This window comes from Carya illinoinensis, chromosome 3 (genome assembly GCF_018687715.1).
Source record: "Carya illinoinensis cultivar Pawnee chromosome 3, C.illinoinensisPawnee_v1, whole genome shotgun sequence".
Classification (NCBI taxonomy): domain Eukaryota; kingdom Viridiplantae; phylum Streptophyta; class Magnoliopsida; order Fagales; family Juglandaceae; genus Carya; species Carya illinoinensis.
Genome location: NC_056754.1, coordinates 41,815,835 through 41,841,147, shown reverse-complemented (window position 1 = coordinate 41,841,147; position 25,313 = coordinate 41,815,835). Strand labels below are relative to the sequence as shown.

Here is a 25,313-nt window from a genome sequence, read left to right as displayed (position 1 = left end):
TGCATGTTCTATCCATGAAGATTGATCAAAATTCTTCGAACTCTTTGATGTGCAAATAGGGGTTTTCTGATTCCATGCCATGAAAATGTGGCAGTAGTGGAATCATTCCAGGTTTGAAGTTAAAATTATTTGCATCAAAGGTTGAATGATACAAGAGGGTGGACTAATCTTAACAGGCTACAAATATTCTCTAGGTGTCCTGTTAGGATTTACTATTTTCCTATCATTGTGTCCTTCATCTTCAGTCATGTTACTATAAATGTCAAATGATGATTCAAATGCTGAATTAAGAGAAACAGATGATGCACTCAAGGATGAGGTTGATGATTCAGTTCTAGTAAGTCTATATGTGCTATCTCTAACCCAACTAGACATGCAAATTTAGTAACAAAATAAGATAAAAGCAAACAAGTAAAATGAGAGGAAAAGATATCACCCAAGCTTTGAAGAGGTTCATAGCTCCAAAAACTTCCTCCCCATATGATAATGTTTTGAAAACACTAGTTATCCCTGGCAACGGTGCCAAAAATTTGATGATATCCAAATTATCACTCCCAATTGTAGTGGTGTTTTTAGTTGCAATTAGAAGGAAGTCCCAAGGTCATTTCCACAGGGATAAATGTGTTTCCAGCAGCATATTTGTAAAGCTTATTGGAAAACTATGATAATGTAAAAGCAATACTCTGTAACATTCTTTTTTTTTTTTTTTTGGATTTTTATGGTTTTGAAAACAAGCTGGAAAGATAAAAAGTGACTGCACTCAGTAAAGGGTTTGTTACCAATGGAATGTATGGTGGATTTTGGTTGTTTTAGAGGCAATGACCTTGCTCTAAAATAGGAATTAAATCATGCAAAAAAAAAAAAAATCTGACTTCTAAAATTGGAATAGTTCTTAAACAGAGTTACTAATCGATAGCTAAACTTGAAAAGTTTACAAAATCAATTGGACAAACACCTGGGTTGCAATTTTAAAACTCCTTGGTTTCCATCATTTACACAGTTTTCTGGGCACTACTCTCCACTTACTAACCCAATCAAGAAGTTAATAAAATAAAGTATACGAAATAAAAGCTTAGAGTACTATGCCAAAACCTAAAATAGAGTGTCCTCACTAAGCATCCACCAGAGTTAATTTAACACACGGCTGATAGAATTCTTGATTAATTCAAGGTTCTGTTGTGCCTCGTGTCTATAGCAGAGCAAGAATAAGAGCAAGAAATTTCATCAGATTTTTCCTCTAGAGTTTAATTTATGACAAAGTAAGGTAAACAGTTGAAGCTACAGAAAATCTAGCAAGCAATGGAAAACAACAGACAGTTTTACTGCAACCCAGGTCTTTAAAGTCAGCCAAGCATCTTCATCGAAAGCTAGCAAAATAATAATATGAAAAACCCTAAGAAAAATCCCAGAAATGTCGTCTAAATAAAAACAGGAGAAAAATGACAAGTAAAATAAAATGGAAAACCAAATGCCCCACAGTTGAAGGTTTCTCTTCCTTTTATATTCATAATCCTCTCTCCTTGCCACGGATCACAGCTTTTCCATCGTACATAACCACCCCATTTCTCTGCTTCTTGTGGTCCCCAAATTCCTCAGAGTATTTGCATGTGTCTATTAGGTTTGGTGGTGCTGAACCCTTCTTGTGGCCTTCTCAATGTTTAGTTCCTTCACATGGGTTTCAGTTATGGGCTTGAGTTACTTTATGGCCTTACTTCTCTTTCAACAAGTCTCAAGCATCCTTAGTTAGCCTCACTCCAGCATTGGGCCACGGCTCATGTAAGTGACCAGCCAGCCCATTAATTGATAAAAGTGATAATCATGCCATATACATGAAAGTTAAATGCTTTAAGGTGTAAATGGTCATTTCACAAGTAATACACATTATTTGATTAATACTCTTAATTTAACAGATACAGTTCACTAATCCCACTATGTTAAAGAGTATTAAAAAAACACATAATAATCCATTTATCAATAGCTTCGCGCTTGCCCCTGGTCAAGTCTAGACTCTAGTGGCACTTGTAGCGGGTGCCATGCCCACTCGTGCCTTTAGGTGGATTGCTGTGTTAATGCCCACCAACTTTGTGATTTCCGTTGTAACTTGCATGGGTACGTACCATGCGATGTGCTGTGTGGTACTCTCTTCACCCTTTTTTTAAACCGACAATCCTAAGCATTGTGGGGTGTGAGTGGCGGCTAGGCGAGTTACATGGTGTCTGACTCATGGTGGAAGGGAAGGGGACAAGCTCTAGAGCCTGGTCCATTGACTGAGGCTAGCTGGGCGAACTCGTACCGGAGGGAGATGAGTTTACGTACAATATATGCTCTCACTTTTGGCTTTCATCTCTTCATTTTATTCTTGGCAATGAGTTTCTATGTATTGAGCTAAATTCTAATTCATTTTATAACCAACAATCACGTTGTACGTATAATGTTATAAATAAACTTCTGGTTGTTTATAAAAAGAGTAATGCCCTTATGTTTCCTAATTTATATTATTCAGTTTATTCTATTGACTTAGCACATGACGTGACTTCACATAATTTATTAAAAATAAAAAAATGTATATTTAAAACAAAATGCACACAAAAGTATAAAAAAAGAGACTAAATTTTAAATTCTTTATATCATTTTATGTTTTTTTTTAATTCTTTAATAAGTCTGCAACGTCTGTCTATTTGAATTAAGCTGTTAAAAATCATATCTCGCTGCTACTTTTACGAGGTTAAATTATTTACTGTTAATACGACGTGACAGACGCAAAGTTAACCTGAAGTTTTTTGTCGCCAAGCCTGTACAAATGCGTACATTGCTAACAAAAACATGACAAGAAACCTTGGATCTATTTTATCTGAATAGATACGACACCAATGAAACTGCCCCACTTTTTCTTCGTCGTATTTGATGTATTCTATGAATTCACACTTGCACCAGGTCACTCCTTGGCGAGAAACTTCACTCCTGAAGATCTGTTGACAATCTAGCTAGACAGATACCTCGTCCTGATGATCATCAGATTGCCTGGTGGCATTAAAATTACCTGCTTGATTCGTTTATTCACTTCTAATGCGGTGATTGGGTGTTTACAAGGAAAGAGATACGGACTCAGCAATTAGATTCTGATTTTATTAATGAAATCTATTATATTTATTGAATAATTAAAAAATTTATTTAGACATTTATAAATATTTTAGTATTCAGATGATCTTTTCTCAACTTTAAACTTTTTATTGTTTAGTTTGGATGTGGTAATACTGTCATCTCATTTTATTATTACATTTTATCATTTTAAATTTTTTTAATTTTTACACAAAATATATATAATAAATAATTTAAAATTTTAAAATTTTAAAATAATAATAATATTAAAAAATTATATTATAATAATATTTTATTTATATTTTAACATTCATTTAAAAATACTATTTCATATCATCTTATTATCCAAACTACACTTTAGAGACGGCGCTTTAGAACTCTAGGCCGGGGCAAGGGTGGATTTGGAGTTTAAAAGAAAAAAAAACTTTTCAGTGTATTTTTAAAAGTTTATAAAAAAAAATTATTAATTTTTATCCAAAAACATAAAATAATTCCCTTATTATACATCTACAAATTCTTTTTTTTCAAAAAGATTTTTGTTACAATAATCTAATCCCAAATATGGAACCAAAATATTGAATTTTTCTAAAAAATTTAAGATTCTGGCTCCGAAATTTTTTAAAAAGTAATATAATATTATAACACTCATAGTATGTAATCTCTGTATTATTCCTGGAGTCCTCTTCAAGATTTTGTTTTTGTTGTTATATTTTATCTTGATCTTTACATATATCTTTTCTTGAATTTTTTTAATATATTTTATACAGTCAATTTTATGTATTCCTTAACACTCTACTGATATGATTGATTTAAAAATTTATTTTATACAACTAATTACATTAATAGAATATATAAAAAGTAAATAAAAATAATTATATATAAAAGTTTTGTACGAAATATATATATATATATATATATATATATATAATAGAATTGATATTTGAACACTAATCCCCCTGCCCCCAAAAGTAAATTCCTAAATCGGTCACTGTCTAGGCCCTAGGGAATCCAAATTCTTGTATAATAACCAATCAAATTTTCAAAATTCTTCTGTTAAGAAAATTATATTTGCAAGTCCGACAGTATTGACTTAAAAAACTGTCACATTGATGTAGTAAATGTATTATATAATGTTTTGTAAATGACAGAATTTGTTTACTTTTTGTCCTGCTTTAATCATGGGTAAAACTGCTGGCTCCATTAAAAGCTGCCCGCTCTCTTTCTTGGGAATTTTCTATGCAATTTCATTCTGTGTCACCATTTGCTGCAATTTACCTTATTGTGCACTGCTTTCCTTGTCTGAGTACCTTCCCAATAAGGCCATTTAACAGAACTGGGCAATCCTCAAAATTGACTTAGAACAAAGCTAATTACACAAAAAATCACAAACAAACAAGAAAAAAAAGAGAGGGAATGCTCGTAAAAGTCTTTGTAGAATTAAAGTCTCCTTTACACGACCTTTCATTTCACTGATACAGCCAAGACAAGTGAAATTGATCCTAGACGTGTTTTGAGTGGCCACCGAAAACTGAACCCCACCATTTTCCTGCAACTAATATCTCAGAAAATAAAAATAAAAATTGGAGCAGTCTCCTTGACAATTCTTGTATATCAAAATGGGCAATGGAGAAATTCAATTTTGATGGAAAATCCAAGAGCACCTTGACATGATCATTTCACCATCAAAGATTACTTGCTCTGGTTTTAGGCGGCCTATCCTCGACAGTCGATAGCATCGTATGAAGGGAAAAGAAAAAGGAAGAAGAAAAGTAGAAAACCCAGAAATTTGGAAGTTGCCTGAAACAATATCATGTACAAAATTAAAGCTCCAGCCTTGAAATATAATGAGAAATTAGCATCCATTTTCGGAAAATAATATGATTTCCATCTTTACGTTAAACCTTTATAATTTCCATAATCCATTAACGGGATAGAGAAGGGAGACAACTTTCGGACCGAACAAGACCAGAACCCCGAACCCCATCAACTGGAGACAAATCGGTACTCGAACTGGACCTAAGAGGTCCTGGGGAATCCAAGCTTCGCCGGAGAAGCCTGCCGATGGCGGAGATAGGGTACTCAGCTTCTTTGAGAGAAGTAGAAGATCTGAACTGCTTGTAGAAAGTGATGTGGCGGTTGAGAGCTTCTTCGGTGGAGATGCACATGTCGGATCTCAGAACCTCGTCTTTCACGGCTTCGACGCAGAGCCCGCATATCCACCGGCCTTGGTACCTTTCGCGGACGCGAAGAATGTACGCGGGGGTGCACTCTTCTGTGAACCCGCACGAGTCACATTTTACTGATAAAACATCCATGGGAGGAGGTATCTTTGAGGTGGTGGTGGCGGCGGAGTGAGTCTCAGAACTTGTGATTGCCATTAATGCTGAATGCTCAGGTTATAGCATTGAACTTTGTCTGTCTCTCAGAGAATACGAGTGTTTGTGATTGTTCGGACTTCGGAGAGATAGAGAGAGAGAGAGAGAGAGAGAGAGCATAAACTTATCATTTACACTCTGAGCTGTGGGTGGTGTCTATATCCTTGTAAAAATGTTGGTATGTATGTATGGAGTTGTGCGGTGGATTTTCACTTCCGCCATCCGATTTAAATTGGTGGCTATGCGGTGGATTTTTGCATCATGGAAATTTATCGGTGGCTATGCCGCTATCCACCCAAAAGTCTATGGTAAATTGAGATTTTATTTTTATTTTTTATTTTTTCTAAGCAAATGATAAATGACAATAGTAATCGAGAATATTGATTTTCATAATAATTTGATATTTATCTTTATCACATCTCATGTAAATTTTTTCTTTTATAAATAAGAATTTGTACTTTGTATTCAATAAGGATAGTAAAGATATAGAACATGCTTGAAATTACGATAGAAAATATTATTTATAACTTTATAGTTTATAACTTATAAATTAAATAATAAGTTATATTATTATAATATTATTTACTATTTGGTATGTAACCATATATTTAAAATATTTTACATTTGTTTGAAAACAATTTCAAAAAGTGTTTTGTGAGGTAGTGAAGATCATTTTATTTTTTAGAGATTATGATCGAATCCTTAAGTTTGAAAATTATAATTATTTAAAAATTATATGAATATTTTTGTCTATTGATAATTTTTTTAAAGAAAATTTGAACCACATTCTAGATTATTTGAAAAAGTATATTTGAGGAAAAAAATCAAAAGTACTTTTTATTTTATTTGAGATTAAAAAATACTTTAACATGTAATATCTAAACAGCCTAATTTTACGACTATTTAAATACTTTTTAACATTTCTAACTCAACCTAGAACGGGCCCTAGCCCTCAAAGTCTTTCTTGCTAATTTTCTTGCTCCTCTCTTATGGTATTAGAGTGTTTGGCTAACGATATTTGCTTTATCTCATCTCTATGTATTTTTCTATAAACAAGGACCTTTACTTTGTATTAAATCACAATTAAGAATAGTAAAAATGTAGCCTAAAAGTTTTTCTCACTCCTTTCTTTTCCATCTCAGTTTCTTTTTATATTTTTTATTTTCTATACCAAGAATGGTTGAGGTCCAATAGAAAACCAATATTTATAATTACTACAACAATAATTAGATTAAAAAAATTAAAGAAAAAAAGGTGCCGTGTGAATGCTGAATGCTCTTGTCTAGTATTTTCTTGGCTACTTGAGCACCGATAACGAATGAAGGCGATTAAGAGTATGGAATATTTCAGATAAACTTGGGTTTGCCTCGTATGCTGGGGTTGCAAGAACTTATGGTGCACTTTTGTGTAGATAAGTTGCTGTGGAGAATTTGTTGAAGAACTTATTTTCTTTGGCGTGGATAAAGTCATAAAAAATTACATTAATTTTAGTTTTCAAGAAAAGCTGGAAGATAAATATATATGTAGCTTGGATCGGATCGATTTGATCTTGGGAGACTCCCATGCATGCTTTGCATATTGCTGTACCATGCATGGTAGGCGTGAGGCTCGCATCAATAGGAGAGCATGACTGTGGCGGGTCAAAATCAAATCTTGGATATATGAAATTGGGGAAATTAATACTGGTCGTGAATGTAGCAAATATATGTGCGAAGTTGTGACAGAGCATAATGCTAAGGAAGAAAATAAAAATGCAGATCAAGTGCCCATAATCAAGCTGCTACTGATACGTCCACGATTCAAGCTTCTGCAGATAAATCATCATTCAAGTCTCAAGGTTATAACTCATATCAGCAGTTCGAATATTTGTAACAGAGTTATTTAATGTTGATTTGTTATCTTATATAGATTAAGAGATTACTACACACAACTGCTATATATACTTGTACGGATCATATAATGAAAGCGTGGAAAATTTCTTCCTTCTTTACCCTGTTCTTACAATGTATCTGAGCCCCAAGGGTCTACACCTATTGTTCTGCCTAATTCTAGTTCTACTCCCACCACGTTTTCTTTTCTCAACATCACACAGTTGGTTTGTGTTAAATTGAACCACTTAAATTACTTGTTATGACTGTAACAGTTCCTTCCAATTTTAAGGAGTCATGAGTTTTTGGACATTGTTGATGGCATTGAGACATGCCCTCCATGAAACCTTCATGATCTTCAAACTAAAAATCCAGATTATATCATTTGGAACAAGAAAGATTAGTATCTACTCAGTTGGATTAATGCCACACAGCTTACTATTGTTGTGCTTTCAATTGTGTATGGTCCTAATTAACACTTCAAGGCAAGTGTGGCAGTCCTCAGCCTTAAGATTCTCCTCTAAATCTCGCTCAAGAATTGCTCATCTCAAAAGGAAATTACAGAGTCTTCGTCGAGACTCAAAGTCCTATCAAGAATTTCTTTCCTTAGCTAAGGAGTTGGCAGATCAATTAGCAGCAATGGGGAAATCAGTAGATGATAAGGACCTCATTTCATATATCAGTAGTGGACTCAAGCCCTCTTACACCTCCCTTGTCACTGCCTTCAACTTTGCTACTTGAAATATCAGCAATACAAGAACAAAAACGAGTCAACTCCACATATGAACTTCAAGTCCAGCAACTCATCTTTCACACCTACATGAGTTCCATGTCAAATTTGTGGTAGAACAAATCACGAAGCTTTGGGTTGCTTTCATACAATGGATAATGCTTACTAGGGTTGTCATCATTTCAAGCAATTAGCTACCATGGTTTCCACCAAAAGCTCAAACCTCGAAAACCAAGCATGGTATGTTGATTGCGGGGCAAACACTCACATTACAACCCGCTTAGATAATCTCTCAAATCAACAGGCATATCAAGGTTCTGAGTTAGTTTTAGTTGGTAATGGTTTCTCTCTACCTATACTACATTCTAATTCTAGTATACTTTACACCCTAGCCTCCTCATTGACATTAAAGAATGTTTTTCATTTTCCTAAAGCTCCTGTCAATCCTCTAAGCATCCAATTTTTATTTATTTATTTATTTATTTTTAACTCACTGCATCCAACTTTTCTATCAAGGATTGCAAGACCAAGAAGCTACTACATCACGGGTACAGTACCTACAAATGGCTAGGGCTGAGCACCGATTGAACCGGAGTCGGATTTGGCATCCTCCGACTCCGACTCCGACTTTGTCGGAGGCCGAATCCGACCTCCGACTCCGACTCCGCTTACACCCTACTCCGCTCCGACTCCGACTCCGACTTGTCGGAGCGGAGTCGGAGTTGGGCTTTTTGTTGGGCTTTTTTATTGGGTCTTTTTTTAGACTTTTTTCTTTAACCCAATTAACATTTCAATTTTACAATTTCCAACTCTAATCGGATTTGGACTTCTATATCAATTTTTTTTTTAAAATATAATTTGAGATTTCTAATTTATCTAACCAAAATCATCACATTAGAAAATAAAACTAAATTCAAAATCTATCACTATAAAAAATAAAACTAAATTCAAATGTGCAACTAAAATTAAAAACTAAATTAAAACTAAATACACACATTAAAATTACATAACCAAAATTACAAAATGTTAATTAAAAAATACATAACCAAAATTAAAACTTAAAATTAAAAATACATAACCAAAAGTCCAAAATTACAACCTAAAATTAAAAATACATAACCAAAGGTCCAAAAAATGTAATTTTTCAACTTGTGCCTGAAAAAAAAAAAAAATTAGTAAAGAAATAAGATATCATATAAATTTATAAAAATAAAGAAAGCAAAATTGAAATAAGATACCAGAAACAAGATTGTCAATCCTCTTCACGGAGTATGTTGGCCATAGAATTGGCTAATTCTGCATTAAGATGTTAAAGTATAGGAAATTAGTATTACAAAATGTTAAAATCAACTCATATAACAACTTAAAAAAAATCTCTAAATACATTACCTGAGTCTAGCTTATAACTCTCTGCATCATCAATAGCTTCAGAATAATTTTGACTCAAGCATATGGGAGTAGACTTCAACCAATTTTGCGAGCACACGAGAGCTTCTACAGTTCTAGGGGCCAAAGAGCTCCTAAACGGATCCAGGACACGGCCTCCTGTGCTAAATGCTGACTCAGATGCAACGGTGGTGATAGGAATGGCCAAGATATCTCTTGCCATTAGAGCAAGAACTGGATACTTGGTAGAGTTGACTTTCCACCAAATTAAAATATCGAAACTCCCCGTAGGAATCTCAATATTCTCCAACAAATACCGCTCTAACTCTGACTTACAATCCATCAAAGATGCTGTATGCTCTTTATGGAACTCCCTCAAAAAATCCAATGGATCATAGTCTGTAACTGTACTACTACTCCCCATTGATGCACTAGCTTCACCGCTTTGAGTTTTGTTAGCACCAGTTACGCACCCACCACCAAACTCTACATATGCCTCATACAAATATTCCATATCCCTCTTGAGGAGTGCAACAAATTCCTCATCCTTCGCCTCACCCAATGTTTTCTTGAACCAATAAGCTTGAGTAACCAATTTAAACCGCGGATCAAGAATAGCAGCAATAAACAACAACCGATTTATTTTTTCAAGATCACCCCAATATTTATTATACTTTGTCTTCATTCTGAAAGCCATTGAACTCAAACGTCGATTACTATTGTCACAAAAATTATTCAAGTGTTTATGAATGGCAATAAGCTCCTGGACATAATTATTTGATGTGACATATAGTGTACCAGAAATGCGCAATGTAACACCATAAAATATTTGAAGAAACTTCGAAAAGTTTCTTATGGTCTCCCAATCATCCGGCCCAGGAGCTCCTAGACCCTTTCTCCCATGTCCATCATCAGACAAATAAACTCGTGAGTAGGGATCTTCATCAAGCAAAAGTTGGAAGGCTTTTTGATACTTCTCAGCCACGTCCAACATAAGAAAAGTCGAATTCCATCTAGTAGGCACGTCAAGAGTCAAAAAACTAGAGCATTGAACTTTTGATCTATCAACACAAGACTTGAAAGTGGCAAGTCTTTGGGGAGAAGACTTCACATACTTAATCAGATTTCGGACCCTTACAATTGAGTCATCAACATCTTTCAAACCTTCACTCACAATAAGGTTTAAGATGTGTGCCGTACACCTCATGTGAATAAACTCGTGATTTGCTATACAATCCGCACTTCCTATTTCCCTTGTTCTCAACCAATCAATAGCAGAGTCGTTAGAGGTAGCATTATCCACTGTAATTGTGAGGATTTTGTCAATGCCCCAATCAAGCATACACTCCTCCAACTCCCTCCCAATCGTTGCCCCCTTATGGTCGCTAATCCGAACAAATGAAATGATCCGCTTATGCAACTTCCAATTATTATCAATGAAGTGAGCGGTCACACACATGTAATTAATATTTTGGATAGAAGTCCAAGTGTCGGTGGTTAGGCATACTCTTTGTTTGGTGGTCAAAAACATTTTCTTCAAGCTATCCTTCTCTCTCAAGAATACCCTCATACAGTCACGCATTACGGTAAATCGAGAAGGAATAGGAAACCTTGGATCAAGGGCTTTAACAAATTCCCGAAACCCTTCTCCCTCAACACATCTAAATGGTAGCTCATCCACTATCACCATCCTAGCAAGGGCAGCTCGTATTTTTTTCTCATTATATTTGGCCATCCCTAAGGTTTTCTCCCCTTCCCCTCCTTCACTTCTTGCTTCCGGGACCAAGAATGTTTGACTCTTATCCAATTTACTCTTACGGTTTTTGGGGCAAAGTTGGATGTGTGTTTTCATGGCCGAAGTGCCTTGCCTTTTGGGATGGCATTTCCATTGCCTATGACAATGATTACAAGTAGCTATAGGCTCTTCGGGATCACAATCGGGCACTCTTGTGAAGTGGGACCATACCTCAGACCTATTCTTAATATTTCTACTACCAGGTGGAGGGCGAGGGGTAGAATGAAAGGCACTAGGAGTACCTACTGAAGAGCCTATTGGTCCGCTAGACTCATCAACTATTGGAATGGGAATATCAATCGGTTGTTCTGGGGCTGGAATGCCAGGACAAGATGCACCTGTGGATGTAGGAGTGTTTGTGCCTTCCATATCCATTATTTAATAACTAGAACTGTAGAGCACAACAAATAAGATAAACATAAAGAAAATAAATTCATGAACTAATGTAAAGATTACTCAAGTAACTTATATGATATACATATATACTTATATAGTAGTAATGAGAAAAAATGTCCTAGGAATCTATAAATGTGGTTGCATCGCTCGACCCTCGCTCGACACTGAGCTCGAGCGAATTCAGGCAGAGTGTGCCGCTCGACCCTCGCTCGACACTGAGCTCGAGCGAATTCAGGCAGAGTGTGCCGCTCAACCCTCGCTCGACACTGAGCTCGAGCGATTTCAGGCAGAGTGTGCCGCTCGACCCTCGCTCGACACTTCGCTCGAGCGATTTCAGGCAGAGTGTGCCGCTCGACCCTCGCTCGACACTGAGCTCGAGCGAATTCAGGCAGAGTGTGCCGCTCGACCCTCGCTCGACACTGAGCTCGAGCGAATTCAGGCAGAGTGTGCCGCTCGACCCTCGCTCGACACTTCGCTCGAGCGAACTCAGTGCTTACTGGGTTAAAAGCTTCTGCGAATCTGCTTAAACCCATGACCCCCATCCATCTCTCATGAAGAAAACCCATGGCCTTTCATAAATAGCACACAACAATCCTAAAATCCACAACTATCCAACGATTCCAGCACACAAACAAACCTAATATCCACAACTATTTCGAAAATGAACAAAAATAATGCAAAAATAGTTAAGATATACAAATTATAGAGAGAGAAAGAGAGAGAGAGAGGCACCTCGGTTTTGCAAAGAATGGGCTTTCAGAGGAGTGACGGAGGTCGGAGGGGCGACGGCACGGCACCGGTTCAGATGAGAGGTGAGGCACTGAGGAGTGAGGAAGAAAATGACTTGTGAAGGCAGTGGGCACTAAACTGTCTAAACACTGAAAGTCTGAAGGGGGAGGGGAGGGAATCGGGGGGGGGGGGGGGGGAAATGAAAAGTGAAAACCCTAATGGGTTAGGCTGAAACGGCGCCGTTTCAGCCTAACCCATTAGGGTTTTCCACTTTTCACTTTTAAAAAATTGAAAAAAAAAAGTTAAAATACAAATTATTAATTTAGTAAAAATAAATTAATAAGTTAGTAAAAATATATTTAAGTTAGTAAAAATGTATACTAATAAATATATTATATATTAGTAATATACTAATACTAATACTATTAGTCTATTAATATATAGTAAATTAGTAATATTTATTAACTTATTTACTATAGTCTAATAACTAGATAGTCTAGATGTAATAACTACTAACTAGTAACTAATAATATGTCCATAACACTAGTTACACTAGTACTAATAGATAATAACTTAAAGATATATATTTAATATATATAATAACTTAAAGTTATAACTAATAACTAGTATATTACTAATTTACTATAAGTATATAAGTATAACTATATATATATATATATATTATATAAGTATAGTTAATTAGTAAGTTAATATATAACTATATATATTATAGTATATAAGTATAACTATATATATATATATACTATAAGTATAGTTAATTAGTAAGTTAATATATAACTATATATATTATAGTATATAAGTATAACTATATATATATATATATTATATAAGTATAGTTAATTAGTAAGTTAATATATAACTATATATATTCTAGTATATAAGTATAACTATATATATATATATATTATATAAGTATAGTTAATTAGTAAGTTAATATATAACTATATATATTATATTATATAAGTATAACTATATATATATATATTATATAAGTATAGTTAATTAGTAAGTTAATATATAACTATATATATTATAGTATATAAGTATAACTATATATATATATATATACTATAAGTATAGTTAATTAGTAAGTTAATATATAACTATATATATTATAGTATATAAGTATAACTATATATATATATATAGATATATATATTATATAAGTATAGTTAATTAGTAAGTTAATATATAACTATATATATTATATTATATAAGTACTCCTCCAATATATTATATAAATATAGTTAATTAGTAAGTTAATATATAACTATATATATTCTAGTATATAAGTACTCCTCCAATATAGTATAGTTAATTACTAAGTTAATATATAACTATATATATTATATTATATAAGTATAACTATATATATTATATAAATATAGTTAATTAGTAAGTTAATATATAACTATATATATTATATTATATAAGTATAACTATATATATTATATAAGTATAGTTAGTTAATTACTATACATAGTATAGTAACTATATACTATACAAGCCCTTAATATATATAGTATATATATAACTATATATTATATATTGACTTATAGTAAACTAGTAATGTAAAATATAAAATAAGCTATAGTAACTTATATAGTAACTTATAGTAAATTAGTAATGTAAATTAACTATATAAGGTATAGTAACTTATATAGTAACTTATAGTAAATTAGTAATGTAAATTAACTATATAAGGTATGGTAACTTATATAGTAACTATATTAACTTATAGTAACTTATAGTAACTTATAGTAAATTAGTAATGTAAATTAACTATATAAGGTATAGTAATTAGTAACTTATAGTGTAACTAATAACTATATTAACTTATAGTATCTTACTAACTTATAGTAAATTAGTAATGTAAATTAACTTATAGTAACTATATTAACTTATATTATTCATTATAATGTTTATAGATTATTATTTATTAGATGTTAATATATTATTGATAACAAATATTTTTATAAAATATGCACAATATCGGAGTCGGAGTCGGAGTAGAAGTCGGAGTCGGAGTCGGATTGGAAGTCGGAGTCGGAGTCGGATTGGAAGTCAGAGTCGGAGTCGGAGTCGGAGTCGGATCGGAGTCGGGACACCTCTGCCTCCGACTCCGACTCCGACTCCGACTTCCAAGGGGAAAAAAACTCCGACTCCGACTCCGACTTGTCGGAGTCGGAGCGGAGTCGGAGCGGAGCCGGATCGGAGTCGGAGTCGAAGTCGGATTTTCGGATTTCTGCTCAGCCCTACAAATGGCATTTCTAAAAAATAACACAAGGTTCACATGCATGATGGGAGTCAAAACATCAAAGTCTTTGCGGCCTCTTAGACTTGAACACCCAACCCAACCAATAATTGATCATGTTCTCAAGCACTTTCAACTTCCAGTGTCCCAACAAAATGTATATTCCTTTGTATGTAAACATTGTTAGCTTGCAAAAATAAAACAACTGCCTTTTATTAGTTCTTCAAGAGTCAGTTTCAGTCCTTCAAGAGTCATTCTGATGTTTGGTCATCTCCTATTTCATCTATTGGAGTTTGTAATCATTATGTTATTTTTATTGATGACTTCTCCAAGTTTACGTGGTTGTTTCCAATGGCTTGAAAATCTAAAGTTTTCTCATGTTTTGTCAAGTTTAAGTGCTTTGTTAAAAATTAGCTCAATACTGCTATAAAATCTTTCCAAACTAATGGAGGTGGTGAGTTCACCTCACATTAGTTCAAGTAGTTCTTAGAAACATATGGAATCCTTCATCGAATGTCTTGTCCTCATACAGCTCAACAGAATGGGGTTGTCAAAAGGAAACATAAACACATCACAAAAATTGGGCTAGCCTTATTAACAAGGTCTCTCACACAAATATTGGGTTGGTGCATTCTTAAGAGTAATGTTTCTCATAAATAGATTGCATACTCCTCTCCTCAGTCTTGAATCACCCTACACCACCCTTTTCCATAACCAACTAGACTATAAACAATTTCAAGCCTCTGATTGCTATTATTGCCCTTTCCTCAAGCCTTACAATTCTCACAAACTCAGCTTCCGCAGTAAGCAACGCATTTTATTGGGTTGCAATCTGAGTCATAGAGATTATAGGTGTCTGGATCCACAGAGCAATCAGGTGTACATCTCTCCCCAATTATTTTTTATGAATGCGCTTTCCCAGCTCGTGATAAGGTAAATGCTTCAATCCCCCACACTTCTCCCATTATTTTCCCAATACCACCATTGTCATCTTCTTTATATAACCACTGAGCAACACCACCTACTTCCCCCTCAACCAACATCACTACCTCACCAATGTTGCCCTCTTCTCCTATAGTTGCCACACATGATAGTGCCCCCACCAATGTTTTAAATAGCGTACCGGATGACGTACTGGTCAAGGTACTGGAACGAAATATTTCGATACCAGTACCGATACCGTTTCGTGTACTGTTTCGGAGTAGTCGATATATAAATAAATTATATGTATAAATATATATATATATATATCTATAAATTATATTTTAAAATAATAGTTTATATATGAATAATTTATATATAAATACATATATATATAAATTATAAATAGTCTGGTATGAATTAGGGGTAAAAAAAAACTTGTAGTTTGAAAAAATGACAAAAAAAAGGTGAAGACTGATATGGGCCAATACGTAGGCTGGTACAAGCCGAAATATCGACCGGTACGGCCGGTATTTAGATCGGTACAAAACAGATATAATCCTATACCGGATCAGTGACTGGTACGACATATTCCGACCTTACTGGAGAGCCTCTCACAGATGGTATTGAATATAGGCAGTTAGTTGGAGCACTCCAATATTGTACCATTACCAAACCCAACATAGCCTTTCCAGTAAATCAACTCTATCAATTTATGCATTTCCCCATACGTGAACATCTCACAACACTCAAAAGACTATTATGATATTTGAAGGCATTCTATAATAGATAGTTGTTACGAGTTATAATTTCTGAAAACTAACGACTTTTTCCTACAAAATTCAGATTATCAGAAAAAGTTTGCAGGTAATATTTTTTTACTTACATATGCATCATTTCGTGACGAAATCATTTGGTGACATTAACTCACTTTAACAAATAGTGATTTTTGGAGTAGAAAATTTTTTTTGTGAATACTATTTGATAACAAATAATTATATTTTGTTATAAAATTCATGTCGACTGTAAACTTTCGCCGCAAATATTTATATTGGACCATTTTATTGGTCACGAGTTACAATTTGTGAAAATTATTTTCCTGCAAAATTCAGATCATCAGAAAAGATTTGTAGATAATCTTTTTTTACGGGGACATATGCTGCCATTCATGACCAAATTGGTTGGTGACTTTAACTTATATTACCTGCAACCAAACTTTAATTTTGTAGAAAATGCTATAATTTTTAGTAATATGGTTATTATTATTTTTCCTTTCCGCGTGCTAGTGTATCTCAAGACTATTTTTCTTCCCGCAACTCTGTTTCCAGATTCAGCTTCCCTCAACCTTCTCCCACACGACGACAGAATCTAGATCAAACTGCATAGCTTTCACACAGCGCCTCTTTCCAACTATCACACATCTCATTCTCTCTATCTCTAGCACGCCTCTTTCCCTTTTCCTTCACACAAAAAACTCAACAGCTCCATTTCTAGCAGGTTCTCAAAGCTTCTGGACAGATCATATACCAGCAATAAGTTAACTTTTGAAACCCTAGCCTTGATCTTGAAGATTGTGTTCATTTTGGCTCGGTTTATACCGGCAATAATCGCAGAGAGTCAAAGACTCATGCGCATTCACCAAGCTCATTTCAAATTAATGAATACTATGACTCAGACTAGGTGGGGTCCATTGATGATAGGAGACCCAAGACTCATGCGTGATCTAAGCAATGGGACTCGCACATGACTAATTGAAACCAGCTACTACGTACTCTAAGATGGGAGACCAAAGGCATGAGAATGGACGATCGCCGGCCCCCCTGGCCATCCCTCAAGACTCTAAACAAAACTACATATTTCAAGCAAACTTTTTTGTTTTATTTCAAACCACAAACTAATATTTAATATTTCATGTATATTATTTTGCATGTAATTTTATTTTATATAATATTTCGATAAAGCAAATCTCAATTCTTAGGGAGATTTATTAAAAAAATAATATTTACTTTTAAACATATATAGGAGAAGATAAATAAAGTATTTTTTTATTTGTAGTTACCATTAATATTCTCTATTTTTTTAAAAATATTTTAAATCATAATTTCAACTTTTATGTTTACATAAACTTTATGATTAAAACATTATATAAACTTATTTGTTGTTATGACTTTAGTGAAATGCCTATTTTCATAATTATATATATATATATATATTTATATATATATATTAGGTTCTGAATTTATTTTTTGTTTCGTACTCTTTAATCACTTTGGTTTTTGTTTTATTATCATTTTATTATAAGTGGTGTTTCTAGAGAAGTCCAATATTCAAACTACTTATTCCAACTTAAAATGCTGGACCTCTCCAAAATTAAAATTCTGGCTTTGTCTGGCCTGGACACGAGCATGAGACGCTGCATATAATATGCAATGTCTGTAACTTGGAGGCATGGCCACAAAGACTATATGCCAATCTCTATCCAAACGTACGTACGTAAGACGGGATTAGGGAGGCTGGAGCTGATCCTCTCTCTCGGGTAGGCGCGCTTTTAATGTAGCTGTTGAGAGAGGGGTCCTAGAAAAATCATAAAATCCTACGTACGGTACGTGTTAACGCAAAAATCTTTTCAATCTATGTCATTGGTGGTAGAAGTTCATGTCTTCTGCGGAGGGATAGCGTTTTGATATTGAGCGATTTCAGCGTATACAAAGGGTAATCATTAAGGGAAAAAAAAAAAAATCTATTTAATTACAAGCCGTATTTTTTTACACACCTAATAATTAACATGCCTGTAGCGTGGACGCTAGTCTTTTACGTGCGCTATAAAAAATTGTTTAGTTATGCTCAGTTGTTTTTACGAAAGTAATTCTTTTTTTGTTAAAATGAATCTCGTCATTCCGTAACAAATGGTCATTTTCTCATAGTAATAGACGTAAGCTATCTTAGAAATTGATTTCTATTTTTTTTTTAATATATTGGGTCTCACATCTATTATTATGTTAAGACACCTGCTTGCATGTTGCAAAATTCAAATATCGTTGTTACAACATTATAAACACTTTAAACAACAGTAATATTGTATAATTCAGTCAAGAACATGATGCTTAATTATGTTTTGTAAAAAAAAGTTTTTAAATTTAGTTTTCAGATTTTTTTTAAATTTTTATCTCAATTCAAATATTTTTACACCAAACAAATTTCATAAATAATTTTCATCAATTCATTTTACCTCGGTAACCCAAAAAACAAAGTCAAAAAAACTTTTATAAAACTTAGGAAAAAAACTCTCATAAATATTTTTTTATGTGATGAGAAATTTTAACTAATGCAGATTTGTTAGAGAAATGAGAAATTTGTGTGATGGAAGTTCGAATTATGTATCAATTTGCAGAAGCATATAGAAGGACAGATAGAACATTGAAATATTTTCCATTTGAGAAATGCTTTGTCAGTAAAAAAAATCTTATAAAATAGACTTACAAACTAAAGTGAGTGAATGAGTATATCAAATTGTAAAGAGTTTTGTTACGTGCAAGTAAAGTCGCGTATTAATTTGAGTGTCAATACTGATTCATTTATATTTAAAATTTAAATTAGTATTGTTTTCAATAAAATCTATTTTCTGACCAATAACATTAGATTGGTACACATATTAGTGTAAAATTATATTTGTAACTAGATTTTTCTAACTGTAAAACTTCTATTGTAAAGTAGATTATTTAGCATCTTATATCAAGCAATATTAATTTGTAACATTCCTTTTTGTTGATGTGTAGTTCTCTTCCCATATATTGTTTTTTCCTCGAAAGCCTAGGAAAAGAAATCAATTTATTTATGGTAGTGGCTGATTGTTTTGCAAGGTACGGTGAACTTGTACTAGACTTAAAATGCATACTCTTCTTGAGGTATATAGTTCTTTGTGGAGGATTTGAGGATGATGAAGATGCATAGCATCAAATTAAGTACTTGCTTCACATGTTAATTAATGGGGTCCAAAACAAGAAAACAGCCCCAATCCCATGATTAATGAGCCAATTATATGAAATATTTTGTAGGTTAGTTTTGCCGTAATGTAATATTAGATACAGTTATAAAGTGACCAAACTCTACGTGCATATCCTACAACTGCAAATATTTATCTTTTTTTGTCGAATGAGTAATGTTAAATATAATATATAATTTTAAACTGTAAATATCATTTCTTTTTATCAAATAAGTACTAATGCTAGATATATAGTGATAGGCTGACAATATTAATTTTCCATCTGGGCAGTAGGTTATCTTTTATTTTTTAAAGTGGGACTCGTGACTTGAAAGAACACATTTTTATGGTCAAATCATTTTTCTATTAAAGATCTTGTTATACGACCTGCACGTCTTTGAATTTGTATTTAGCATTAACATGATGCAAGACATGTGAAATGTATGCCAATGTATAACTAATATCGCGACACACAACAAAATGGCAATCTAAGCGCAACCCTGTCGTTTCTTCCTGACCAAGTTGATCATTGGACACGTATCAGTAATTGGCAATACTAAGGTCAAGGGAATCATTTCCTGCTGGGACCGCTAGCTTAGCTGATTGCAGGGATGATGTTTCAGATCACTCTGTTGGTATCTGAGATAAGCATAGAACTGCTGCAATCACGGTTTTGTTCTTTTGCACTCGCTTAGGACATTCAACATCTGAAAGTTGCGTGCGTTTTAGAGAGTCTCTCTCCTCTCATGTGGGTCTAATATATAAAATATTTAATTAAATGAAATAGAGTATAAAATTAATATTTAAATTTAATATCTTCTTTTAATACCATGTAAAATTATAACTTAATTTAAAAATTTAAACGAGTGAGAATAAGTATATTTAATTATTTATATTTTATCTGCACTGCCTACGTTGTGTGGACTAGTGTATGGCCCCCCATAATTCACCCGCCACAGATAGGTTTTGCTTGTAGACGTACGCCGATCATCAGATGAGGATATATATTAAATATTAGAGCTTATCCACCATGACTCATCAAGTGAAAAAGTCCAATTTGTTGTACTTTTTGGCCATATGCTTGGACAGCTGTGCCATTTCAATAATGATGATAAGCAATGTGAAATTATACATTGAGACAAACAGTACTCATTCTCAAGTATATGTAATAATCCATCCTGCATGCATAAGAAGCGCTCTAGTATTTCTCAGAATTATATCTATGTCTTCTCACTCTCATGAATCTTAGATTTTCACATTGTTTACTTCTCTTCGATCAGAAGTGTAATGATCATTTTGTTCCCTGGCTCCTGCGTCCAAAGCACCAGACGTAGTAGTACTGTAATTTATCAAAAACTACAAATCGTCTTAAATTGCCACAGAGCGCAGAATTAATGCATGAGTAAGGTGTACTTGCTGAAACCCACGCACATGAGCCATGTCTTTAATTACACACGTCTCATTCAAAACAATGCCAGGTTCATTTGACTTAAAGTATATCTTATAACTTAATGCCTCAAATCTGGTATTTAAAGGTGGAGAAATAAATCGAGCATTTTGATTTTGTTTACTCGTCCTAAAAATTTGATAGGATAAGAATCATTTATATTTACCTCAACGGGCTTTTAACCTTTCAAAACAAAATGCTAATGGCCGGATTTCATTTTATGGGCCTTACAGGCTTCCAGCAGCCCTTGTTTATTTTCTACAATGACAAGTACCGCAATTTTGTTCAGTCATGGGAACAGGATTATCAATCTCAAGTAGTTACATTTGCAGCTAGCATTGTCTAAATTTACACCAAATCCATCTTGTCCCAAGTAATTTCCCTATAGAAGTTTGAGCTTTTGATGCTTATCCATTGTTAGTGCCTAAAAATAGCACAACAGGCTAGATGGGAAGAAAGAGTCATTCTCAGCTCGCTGAGACAATTTGGGCCTGACTGGTGCAAAACTGCAAGTGCACAGTATCGTAGTTTTATAGTAAAGTAATAAGAAGAGTATCGTCCTCAGGGATTGGTACCTTACGTTTGCCAAATACCAAAATTATACTAAACTTGATTTTATCTAGAGGAATCACTAAGATTTTTTTGTAGTTGCAATTTAAACTAAAATCGACTCAAAGAGAAATATGCAAAGGAAATAAAACTGACGTTCGAAAATCAACTTAATGAGGAGGAAAACTTCTAGGAAATCGATTTCACCTAATTCTTCACTATGCTTTTCTCATCCAGCTAACTTGATTTAAATCTCTTTTGTCTATTTGCAAATCTCTAATTCATCCAAAAGCCTCTTTCGATAGCAATTGGAATTGACTCTTGGTTATCAATTCACACAAGAATATGCAAATTCAATAATCAAGGACGCAATAAGACCAAAGATTTAATTACACCATAGGTTCATACAAGTCTTTCGATCTCTATACTTACCTATGCTGAAATATCCAATATCTACCCTATGATTCCCTCTTTCGATAGCAAATCACAAGATTAATTATCATCTAATCAATGGCCAATTAATTAGAAGCAATAAACTCAGAATAAATCAAATAAACAAATAGAGAATTGCATTAAATTAGCATAGACAAACAAGCATAATTCGGAAATAGGTTGCATCGTTTTCCTATAGTAAAGTAAATTTAACTCATGCTAGAAATGAAATTCAACATAAACGAATTCACCATAATTGTTTTGAGAAGATTGGAAGAAAATAAACACTGAAAAATCCTCCCTGCAGCCGCAACTCGTCTTCAAAAGCTCAAGGGAACGATTCAACGCTTTTCTCCTGTCCGTTCTCGTGTATGATTCCAACGTACGTGCAATAATTGGAATTCCCTCTCTAAAACAGATGATTTGAATCCCTCTATCTATGTTTTTCTCTCCCAAAAAGTGTTCTCCAGTCAAAAGTCGTGGCCCTAGAGTGAAATATTCCTTTTATATGGTGTGACAGCAGAAAACCTTAAATCTGTCAAAATACGATGTTCGCTCGAGCGGGGTGTTGAGCGCACATCGAGCGTTCGACTCTGCCTGATTTTGCTCGAGCATCCTATCGAGCGCACGTCGAGCATTCGACTCTGCCTGATTTCGCTCGAGCAGCCAATGTCTTCGCTCGAGCGATCTTTGTTTTTCAGCAACCCGCTCGAGCTCCCTGTCAAGCGGCAGTCGAGCATTTGAATCTGCCTGAATTCGCTCCAGCGGCCAAAAGCCTCTGCTCGAGCGAACTTGTAAAATCTGCAATATGAAATTTTGCAAGTCATAAAATACCCCCAAACTTACAACTTTGTTTGTCCTCAAACAAAAAGAAAAGCAAATGATAGTTTATGCAATATCGACTCGACCCGAAAGAGAAGTATCATCACTCACCAAGCTTTTATGAATTTAGATGTCACATCTAGTATCTTACTCTTTTAACATCAAAGATGGCAGGAAAATCAATCAAAAATTTTGCAATTTGTCAAGCAAGAGTTAGGCGTTTACTTCAACCTAAAGTTAAGACCTTGAGTGTGTGTGTGTGATATAGTCAATTTAACCTCAAACCACCTGCAAACTCAGATAAAAGTAGAACAACCAAAATCAGAAGAATTCTTTTAAAACTTAACCCCATAAGTCCAATTTTCAGAAATCCTCTTCACTAATGTAGTCAACACCAAAATCAAAGATCAAAAGGTCTTTAATAAGGTTGTAATGATAGGCCACAGGGTGAGGGTTAAGAAAGAACTGGATATGGGAAATCAAATCAAACTGAAAAAATACTTAATGAAAAGAACATTAAAAGAGAAACCCACATGATTCTCTTCATAGCTCTTTCTTGGCAATATGCTCATACTTGTGACATTATGATTGCTGTAATCACTGATGTAATAACAACAATTCTCTTAACAAAATCTGAGGTAATTTACACTCCGCTTAGCGACTTCTTTTTCTTTTTCTTTCTCTTTTATTCTTCTTCTTCATTTTTTTTTTCAGATACTTCCTTTCTTCTTCTTTTTCTTCTTCTTCTTTGATCAATCAAAGCAAACATAATACGGTTCATCATGAAACCAATTTTTATCTTTTAAATGTAACTCTCCACCAAAGTATTCTCTCAAACTATCAAAGGTAGATTCATTGTTTTTCAGGCTTAGAGCTGGCATGGTTTATGTAGTTCAAAGAATAAATAAAGGCTTATGAAGGCTCAAGGGGGTTGACTATGGAAACACACCATGTAATGATGGCATGACATTTAGGACGGCTGGGAAAGCTTTTTGGTTATGCCAAAGAAATGCCTAGATCATTTCTCTAATATTTGGTCTCAACTAGGATTTCGCCTCAAGGACCCATCAACGGATTCTAGAGCAAAGCAAAATTGAACCTCTCTCTTTCAATTAATTCAACTTCTTCTCTTCATAAGCAAAATGGAATAAGAGAAAAATGACTATGTGCTCAATTGTGTTCAAGGTCAAAGATTTAAACCAAAGTACCCACAAAACTTCACTTGACATAAAAGAAATTTTTGAAAATTTTTCTCAAAACCATCTTCAATCACAAATTTCAGAGTCATAGAGAATTCAATCTTACTCCAATGCATCCTTGGTAAGAGAATCAGACAACCCATCAACAACCCAAGACTTAGAAAATAAGAGGATCAAATGATTATAAGAGTTTACACCCCCAAACTTAAACTAAACAATGTCCTCATTATAATGCAAAAGTAAAAAGGATTGAAGAAATAAAGGAACTTCCCTGGTTTCATGGTGAATCTTCCGCGGATTAGAATTTTTCAGCTCTTTATTCATGCTAAATAAACCTGCATCAAAAACTAATTTATTAAAACTTAAATAAATAAAGATAATAAAATAAATGAAAGATAGATCTATGGGTTGCCTCCCATAAGCGTTTGTTTTAAAGTCTACAGCCAGACTTTTCAATCATCATCAATTAGGATCTCCAAGAGGAATAAATGCATAGTTCCTCTCCATTTGCTCTCCATAGTAGTGCTTCAATCTCTGACCATTAACTCTGAAAATATTCCTAGTCTTGTCCTTCAAATCTACTTCTCCAAAAGAGAAAACTTCATGAATTGTATAAGGACTCGTCCATCTTGATTTCAACTTTCCTGGAAAGAGTTTGAGTCGTGAATTGAAGAGTAGAACTTATTGTCCTGGAGCAAACTCTCGCCTAAGAATCTGTTTGTCATGCCACTTCTTCGTCTTTTCTTTATAGATCTTTGCATTTTCATATGCATCATTTCGGAACTCTTCCATCTCATTCAATTGAAGAAGTCGCTTTTCACCTGCTGCCTTCAAATCAAAATTAAACTTTTTTACAGCTTAATAAGCTCTATGCTCCAACTCTACAGGAAGATGACATGCCTTCACTAATCGGTATGGAGACATCTCGATAGGTGTTTTAAAGGCTGTACGGTATGCCCACAAAGCATCATCAAGCTTCTTCGCCCAATCCTTTCTATTGATTTTGACCGTCTTCTCAAGGATGTTCTTGATCTCTCTATTTGAAATTTCAGCTTGACCATTAGTTTGAGGATGGTAAGAAAGTGCTATCTTGTGCTTCACACCATATTTAGACAGAAGATTCTCAAACAACTTGTTGCAAAAGTGAGTCCCTTCATCACTAATAATAGCTCGTGGAGTGCCAAATCTTGTAAATATGTTCTTGTGCAGAAATTTGAGCACTACCTTTGCATCATTTGTTATTGTAGCAATTGCTTCCACCCATTTTGACACATAGTCAACTGCTAATAAGATATAAGCAAAACCAAA

At 34.0% G+C, this 25,313-nt stretch overlaps 1 protein-coding gene across 1 annotated transcript; it reads right to left on the bottom strand.

Moving 5' to 3' along the window:
• Positions 1–4,513: 4,513 nt before the first annotated feature.
• LOC122304267 lies at positions 4,514–5,721 on the bottom strand. The gene is made up of 2 exons (XM_043116433.1): positions 5,001–5,721; positions 4,514–4,896 (listed from the first exon to the last, which is right to left on the bottom strand). Exon 1 carries the CDS (start codon positions 5,475–5,477, stop codon positions 5,022–5,024), a length of 456 nt encoding a protein of 151 aa, XP_042972367.1. The 5' UTR covers positions 5,478–5,721; the 3' UTR covers positions 4,514–4,896; positions 5,001–5,021.
• Between the last annotated feature and the right edge of the window lie 19,592 nt (positions 5,722–25,313).

Excerpts from the sequence above, each read along its gene's own strand:
- LOC122304267 (XM_043116433.1), bottom strand. The coding sequence starts at position 5,477 with ATGGCAATCACAAGTTCTGAGACTCACTCCGCCGCCACCACCACCTCA.